This window comes from Fukomys damarensis, unplaced genomic scaffold, assembly GCF_012274545.1.
Source record: "Fukomys damarensis isolate Sample0158 unplaced genomic scaffold, DMR_v1.0_HiC HiC_scaffold_38, whole genome shotgun sequence".
NCBI lineage: Eukaryota > Metazoa > Chordata > Mammalia > Rodentia > Bathyergidae > Fukomys > Fukomys damarensis.
Genome location: NW_022900950.1, coordinates 44,972,298 through 44,980,748, shown reverse-complemented (window position 1 = coordinate 44,980,748; position 8,451 = coordinate 44,972,298). Strand labels below are relative to the sequence as shown.

At 42.2% G+C, this 8,451-nt stretch overlaps 1 protein-coding gene across 5 annotated transcripts in view; it reads left to right on the top strand.

The window, feature by feature from the left end:
• The window catches only part of Wdfy2 (WD repeat and FYVE domain containing 2), a 160,552-nt gene extending 152,578 nt beyond the window's left edge, over window positions 1-7,974 (top strand). For 3 of the 5 annotated variants that reach the window (XM_010636954.3, XM_010636949.3, XM_010636952.3), the window contains 2 exons: window positions 754-862; window positions 5,326-7,974. In XM_010636954.3, coding sequence (XP_010635256.1) covers window positions 754-862; window positions 5,326-5,412 — 196 coding nt within the window. In that variant the 3' untranslated portion in view covers window positions 5,413-7,974. Of the gene's footprint in view, window positions 1-753; window positions 863-1,668 lie in introns of all 5 variants that reach the window. The other 2 variants (XM_010636950.3, XM_033760046.1) reach the window with 2 other exon arrangements.
• The last annotated feature ends 477 nt before the right edge of the window (window positions 7,975-8,451 follow it).

Genomic DNA, 8,451 nt, shown 5'->3' with positions numbered 1-8,451 from the left:
TTGGTACTGGGGACTGAACTCGGGCCCTTGCGCTTGCAAGGCAGGCCACCGAACCGCTGAGCTAAATCCCCGGCCCTCAAAAAATTTTTTAAAGAAAAGGGGGAAAAAATGCAAAGCAAATAAAGATGTTTATTTTTTTGTTGTTGTTTTGCTTGTTGAAGATTTAGAATCCTACAGACAAACTTAAGCCTGCAGTTACACCAGTGAATAAAGGACAAAGAATGGATACCCTTCAGTTAGAAAGATAGTAGGATATTAGGCATTTTAACACACACCTTTTTAAAAATTAAATAGGCCAGGTTGGCCTAGGGTCCTAGGAAGATTAACAAACAGCCAGTGGAGTAGTGGGCAAGTGAGAATATTTGCCTTTTAGATAAAGCAGCTTAGCTCTAACTGAAAACTGAAACCTTCCAGAAACCAAAAGTCCTTCCTTGTGAGCACAAACTTTACAAAAGCACTGTGATTTTTAAAAATATTCCTCAAAAGCATGGGTAGAGATGACGTCATCTAGTCAGCATATTCTCCTGAAGGACCTTTGGAGATTGCATCTCTTTCCCATTGGGCACTGTAAGAATTCTTTTACTTTTCTTTTTTTTTTTTAATTATATCAGACCATCAGAGAGCAAAGTCTATCTAGGAAGCATTTCTAATAGTGAAGCAGTTTTAGTCATTAGCCTGAAGAGTAGAGCGAAATATTATCCTAGAGCTCCGTGATTCATGTCCCATCTTTTACTCTCCTCTTTTTCCTTCCAGGCGTGCACCCACTGCTACCTTTCATGACAGTAAACATAACATTGTGCATGTGCATTTTGATGCGACCAGAGGATGGTTACTGACTTCTGGAACTGACAAAGTTATTAAGGTAAGGCACCATCGTGTTAAGCTTTCTCTTTGTGGTCTACTTATGTAAATAGGGACACCAAGAACATGTGAGGCTCTGCTCAGGAGTTATCCTTGGCAGCTTTTTTAGGAGCCTTTTTTAAGAGACTGCAGTCAGAAGAATGATATAGATAAGAATAACCTTAAGAGTTCAGCAGAGGGAGATGGGGGTGCTGGGGAAGTGAAGTGGGCAGGATTGAGCTGAGCATTAAATGAATGGTAGGACTTGAATAAGCCAATGGCTAATAACCAAGATCTTCTCCCAGTGAGGTCAGTTAATCCAAAGGTGTTCAAGTAGGGCCTCTCTGAGGACTGTAGTAGACCACAAGGACTCAGTGCTATAGCAGAGGCCCAGGACAAAAAGGGCCACCCCTGTGTCCTCCCCATGCCATTCTTGGAGGCAGCAGCAGAAGAAATGGTTAGTAAGGTCCTCTTTTTTTTTACTTCAGCCAAGTTTGAAGTACACCCAGAGAGCTTCACTTCCTTGATTTTTGATGTCTTATGGTTTAGAAGATTAAATGAGAAGATATGGGAGGAACACAGCATAAACTTAGTGTCCCACATATGTTAGTTCCCTTCCTCCGTAATGAACCTGATCTGCATTTATTCTCCATTAGCTGGATTAACTTTCAGGCTGCCCTTGGCATGTTTTTGAGTTATATAGAATCATATTAGAAGGGTATGTAGTTGCTTGTTAAATGAAAAAAGCTTCACTTGAATTGTAATGACTGTTCATCTTCAATATAATTTGATTTTAATTTGCCCTGTATTTTCTTTTTCTTTTTACAGTTATGGGATATGACCCCAGTAGTGTCTTGATGACTCTCACAGGAATCAGAAAGATAGTATTTACTAAAGAAATGGTTGTTTTAATCCAGATCATTACTGGAGAAGTAAAGCAGATGTGTGAGAAATAAGAGAAACTAAAGACCCTAGGTGAATGTGTATCTTACCTATGCAGTCAGTGGTGAACTAGCAAAAGAACATTTGCAGGGACTTTTCAACTTGTTCATACAATATAAAGAAGATATTTTTTTAACAAATGGTTTATACAGTCTGGCTCTGCTACATTGTTTTGACTATGCCGAGAAAAATCTGTGTGGTATTGTTTAATTTTTATACCTTTCAGCCCTCCATTTCACCTGTTGCTTTGTGTGTTGGAGAGATAAGGGAACTATCTGTTCAGAGTATTTTGGTCATTATAAAGTAGTTTCCACGTTTTCTTCACTGTGGCATATATCATGTGGCCAGCATCTTTTTCTTGTTTTTTTACTTCATTTACTTGTACCTTCTTTCTCCACTTTTTGCCAGAGTTTGGGTATTTATATGTTCATTTCTGGTGTTTCTGCTTTTATTTCTTCTCAGTGGAGAGATTGAAAAACTGTTTGTGTGGCCCCACCAGCTGACTTCTTGAATTACCTGAAGAATGATCCATTTCTGTTATCTGACTTGTTCACATTCTCACTGAGTACAACTGACTTCATGTTTTTATCTCAGGTTTCTGTGTTTCCCACTTTAGAAAATGCTGTGAGAAAGATGTTCCCACATTCATTGTCCCAGAAGTAGATGATTAAAATTCACAGCTTCAACCATCAGTGCCTGGATCATTTAGCATTCAACTGGGCCTCCTGGGCCCTTTATGTGTTAGGGATTTTTTGCTTGTTTGTTTTTTGAGTTGTTTTGTTTTGTTTGACATAGCTCTTATAACATTCAAGACAAAAACCTACAAGCTCCAAAAATAAATGTCTTTAAGATTTTTTTTCCTGTGTGACATCAGCTCCGAACTGGAACATGTATTACTTTAAGATTGTAATCCTGCTTTCTTCCTCACCATCTGTATTTTCTTACCCTTCAAAATCGACACATTCAAATATTTCATCTTACTGTATTTCATCTGAACACTTCACACATTTTCATATTGAGACTGTATGTGATCTGAGATATATAGGTACTGAATGCTACAGCTCCTGCTGTGTTCCTGTTAGGAACATGAAAAAAGATTTTAGAAAATGAACATAAAGAATTCTTACTTCTGAGGGAATCAAATCAAACTTGATAAGTGATACAGAAGACCTTTTTCAAAATCTTATTTTCACTGAAAAAATAGGATTAAAATTAGTGGCAAGCACCTGCCCCATTCCAAGCACTTTATGTGGACACCACCTCCTGAGATGCTCACCTGTCAGGAATAGTAAGGGGTTTTACCAAGTCTCTTGAGGATCACAGGGTTAAATAAAGTCTCACAGATAAAGAGAACACTTGTCTGCTCTTACCCTTCTGGGCCTTATCTTCACAGTAGCTGTTCACTTCAGCTTTGACAAGTTTTTGGTAATAGAAAAGATTTGAATACAATAGAAATCCTTTTTTTTTTTTTTTCTTTTCCTGGAAAGCGTTTCACTCCCCTCACAATCATTCATTACTTTTCTAACTGGCAATACCCGTTGAAAGCTATACGTGGATACCACCCTAACCCTGACCCAGTTTGCTCCCCAGGGATGGGGCTTTCTGGAAGGGACTCTGCTGGCCCAGCATTGGGAAGCGGGGCCAGAGTGTGTGCCCTACGCATCTGTGGCACGTGACAGCCATCACCGGAGGCCTGCACTCTCCAGGATGCACACAGGCCTGTATGTGCACACAAAGTCATCATCTGTCACTTCACACCACGCTTGCTTGTGTTCAGACAGAGCTGTTATAACTACTTTGTTCTGCATGGTTACTCTGTGAGAGAGCTTTAAAAAGGGGAGTACAGGGCCGGGGATTTAGCTCAGCGGTCCGGTGGCCTGCCGTGCAAGTGCAAGGACCCGAGTTCAATCCCCAGTACCAAAAAAACGGGAGGGGAGTACATTTAAAATACTATTTTGTAGTGTATTACTAGAACCTGTGGCCACACTATGTTGTATATAATAGAGAGCTGCATTCTGGAAATGAGTAATAGAAGTGAGTCACTCTGTTTTCACTTCCTGGACTTCTGCACCTGGCCTGCACATGAGGGGAAATACAGTTTCAGGGAGGCAGGAGTTCAGGCACCCAGCAAGCTTTGTGTGGATTCCCGGTTATAAATTAGTTCGGACCTCACTTGGAAAGCTGATTGCCCCATCACCTATGGACACTGTGGTCTCTGTTCTGTGACCCTGTGCTTCATTCCGGCCACCTCCCTCCCTGCAGTGCTGTGGCCCAGCCTACAGGGCCGCTCAGAGGTTGAAATCTGATTGGTGATGAAAACTGTGATTGAAAACCATTGGTGTTTTAAGGTATCCTTTGCTCTGCCCTTTGCTTTCCCCTTGTCTACGTGGATACTTGAATTTGGTGACATTTTATGTAGCAGATTAATTGTACATGTTTGTAATACTGTGAATTCTTGCATTTTGCATTAAGTATCTCCACCATTTTTGTAACCTGTAGAGAAATGTGTGCTGGTGTTGGATGTCTTCCAAGCATTTTGTGGAAATGCAGGCTTCATTCATTACGAGTGAAAGCTGGCACCAGCACTTGGCTTTTCTCCTGTCTAGGTGAAAATCATAGTTCTTGCTGTACCCTACTGGATTTGCACTTTACATATATTTTTGCTGAATTAAACATACAGCAGCTCTGGCAAATAACGCCTAATGTGGCTGTGTTGAGGAAGCAGCAGAACTGCACTTCACAGAAGAAAGGAATTAATCGCATGTTCTTGGTTCCCCCGAAGGAAGGATGTTGCTGGAGTGTGCAGCTGCCTGGGTGTGTCTCCACAATAGCAAAAATGGTCTCAAACTAAATACTTGGAACCGTGTGTCATTTTATGTGTGGTCAGTCAACCATAATGGATTTCTTATTGTTTGAATTATTCAGAGAATCATAAAGTCATAAAACTGAACGTGATCTTGATCTAGAATGTTCCTAGCAGACAAAACACTTCAGTCATACCAGGAAGGTAGATATAATTGAAGCATAAACAAGAGAATCCAAAAGAATATTCAAGGGACAGCTGTTTCTGAATATTACCTAGTAACTGCATGAGTGGGAGGAGTGACTTCAGCCCCTTGAGGCAGAGAGCTCTCGAACCAGGTTTGTTCTTCTCCTTGAAAGCTTCTGGTAGCACATTGCAGTTTTATCTTCTGAGCTTCACTTTTTAAAAGTACAATGTATTTTTATTTAACATTAATCCTTAAAGCCTGCATTTTGGCTTTTAAGCAAAAGAGGGGCTCTAAACTATGTGTCACAGTTAGTGGACGTAAATATTCATTAAATGAAATTCCTTTGGTTTTGCCTTTTCATAATTGTACATAAGGGAGCTTGTTCACTAAGATTTATATGTTAAAGTGAAAGAAAAGTGTTTTACCCAAATGTTCTCATTTTTCTCCTTTAAAATAATGTTAGGTTAAATTTTGCCTGGTGTGAAAGTGGATATTTATCAACTTGATTAAAAAACACAGAAATTAACTCAATTTTGAACACTGAGTTATCTAGATTATTGGTGATTCTCCTGGTCCAGCTCATCCCACTACTACTGAGAGCCCCCACACACCAGGCAGCTTGGTGTCGGGGTCACCATGAGCCTGAGGCCCCTTCCTGGCTGGGCAGAGGCCACACAGGTGAGTAAATGGGCCATTCCAGCACCATGCAATTAATGTAATGATCGGGGTGTGCTTGGAGTCCCAGCCAGGGTGATCCTAACCCAGCAGAGACTAAAGAAAATCTAGGCTGCAGAAATAGCACAGATAAGCCTAAAATCTGCAGTGCACATGGTGTGCACAAGGACCACAGAGAGGTGGCATTGCCAGAGAACATCAGGTGACTCAGCAGCAGGCCTGGAGCCCAAGCCTTTGTGGCCACTAAGACACCAATGCTGCATGGCCTCGGGGCCTGGGAGGTGGGGGGCACACCCAGTTCCCTGGGACAGATTTGCTCAGAGGCTTACTGTGCAGTGAGTGCTAGTACTGCTGCTGCTTCTTTGGAAATCTCAAGAATTGGATCTGAAAATGACCCATGGTATCTAATACTTGGATTTTTCTGGATGTGCTGCTTTTCAGCTAAGATGTGGACCTGGAGATCATGCATGCACAATCCATGGAAGGATATGACTAACAACTAAATTGTAGGCCTGCCTTGCTTAGCTGATCTGCTGTGAAAAGGAGAAGGTTAGACTACAGAAACGGGTGGGACAGGCAGAGATTGTGCTGGTGGGGGAGTTGCACTGATGTACAATACAAGGCATTGCCATGCCCAGATAGGCAGGTGCTACTGGTAGTCCCTGTCCTGCTTAGCCTCAGACTACTCTCAAAAGCAACAGGCCATTCCAGTACCATGTGGCAAATGCCAGTAGTCCTTGTCACCAGGGCACTCCCCAGATTGAAGGAGAAGAATTTTCTCAACGCAGTTAGAGTACAGAGGGTTCAGGCAGCCACCTGGCTCCCAAAGACCTAGCTGTGCCAAGGAGGGGATGCCCCATGGCAGTGCTCACAAGTGCCTCTTGCTTGCTGTTATATTTGCCTTTTCCCATAACTGAATTTAGGAATATCTGCATTCATGTTTCAATTATAGCTCAGCTTTACAACTGAGAATGAATTCCAACCCTCAGGTTTTAGTTTGCATTTTTGCCTTTTAATGTTATCCTTCCCACCAAGCAGCTTCCTTAGGTCTAACACATGGCAGCCACATCTGAAAATTAGATCTGCCCTAAATTGGAGGGGGTCCTGCCCTTGTATTTCCCATGCCAGGCAAGCTTTTATAAGACAGTAGGTAGCCCCTTGTCAGAGATGTTGAAAAGGAGATTAAAACTTTGAGGATGCATGAATTTATAGTTCTTTTTAAGGTCCTTTCAAATCCTGTGATTCTGTGATTCCATGAATGTTAATGGTCTAACCCAAACTGTCACCAGCACAGGACTGATTTCACTCTGACAAATGAGAGCATATTGCCACGCATACCTTTTTTGGTTTCTGCCATATCAAATGAATTGCTTTCTGGATTTTTTCCATCTAAAGCCTAGGAAGGTATGGCTTTAGAAGATTATAAAGGTGGAAGTTAATCATGGTACCATCTCATTATAAATAGATAACCTCAAAATGTTCAACTTTATGAGTCAAGAGTATCTGATTTTCTTGGGAGAGGAAGTATCTGGGAATTCCAAGTTGATTAAGTTTGGAATCTGACCTTGATATTTATGATTCTTTGAAGTTGTTTTCTTGGTCCTCTGGAATATATGAGAGGGTGAACTATAACTCAAAAAAAGAAAAGGAAAGTGGTTTTAAATCAAATATCTCTCTTACATATTTTTCTGTCATTTGAATGGATGGCAGCCTATTGTCAGTAGCCAGTATGAAGTGCAGACCAAAATACTTCTGTTGCCATTAACTATTGTATTCATACACATCTTCTGCTATTTGCCTTATTTTTAAAATTACTTTGGTTTTCAAGGTACTGTCATTTTGCAAAAGAAAATGTACCAAAATTGCTATTAACTGGACAACAGGGAAGGTGCTAGCCTCACATCTGTGCCTCCCACCACTGGCTTCATCCCCAGGGACACAGACTCGTCCATTCATTGGCACAGCCAACAGGCTGTGCCCCAGCCTGGACCTGGCTGCAGTGGGCTTGTTACTTCATGGGTATCTTCCTCTTTTTCTGGAATGAGGAGATTCTGCAGGGGTCAGGCTCGGAATGTAGTAGGCCTGAACCCAGAACAGATCTCTCCAGAGTGGGCCTAGCAGACCCTGCCCTTTGCCACTGGATTCCATCAGCCAGACCAACCGTCTTGACATTGACCTCCTGAGCATGATGAGGTGGTACTATGCAAGAATGTCCTAGGATGAGATGTCTGTGTCCGGTTCTACATCCTATGCTGCTAAACAAAACGAATGTTTTCACTCTGCTCATCTTCCCACTGTGCTGCCCGCTAACCTCTAATGTATGTGTAGCCATTATTGGTGTAAGGCTCTCCCTGCGAGATGCCTCTATGGTTTAAAATAAATGTTTGTGAACACTTGCCTGCAATTATGTTCCCATTGTTGCATTTACGTGTAGCCACACACCCCAGTACCTGTTTGGTGCTACCCTTGTGGGTTCTGACGTGTTAGGCTAGGTAGAGGCAGATTACTCCTGCACCTGGCTGTCTAGACCTCAAGGAGGGCCACAGTCTGGAGACACAAGTAAGACGTAGGCTGTGGCTGTGTGGTACTTACCTTTCATGTAACTCTGCTTTTGCTGTGTTTCATAAACTTTCTAAATGAGAAAAGATTTCAGGTCCAATACAGCCAGGAAAAGCCTCTTATCAAAGCTCATGAGGTCCATTTTATGCAGATAAAAGTAGTTATAAGGTAGTAAGTGACCTCTCCACCCCCACCCATGTGGAATAGCTGGTGAGGGGTGGCTGAGTTGCACAACTCTGCAAGGCCCCTGTCCCTATCCTTCCAGCATAGCCTCACCCACACTCAGCACCACAAAAGGCCCTGACGTCCTGCAAAAAAGCAGCAAGGCAGTCAGATGAATCCCATGTTTGCCAAAGAATGCTGCCTCCTGTCAGGGGACACTGGCCTTCCAGGCAGGTGCACCCAGAAAAATCCCTTGAGTCCTTGGCTGGTATTCCCTGCATCT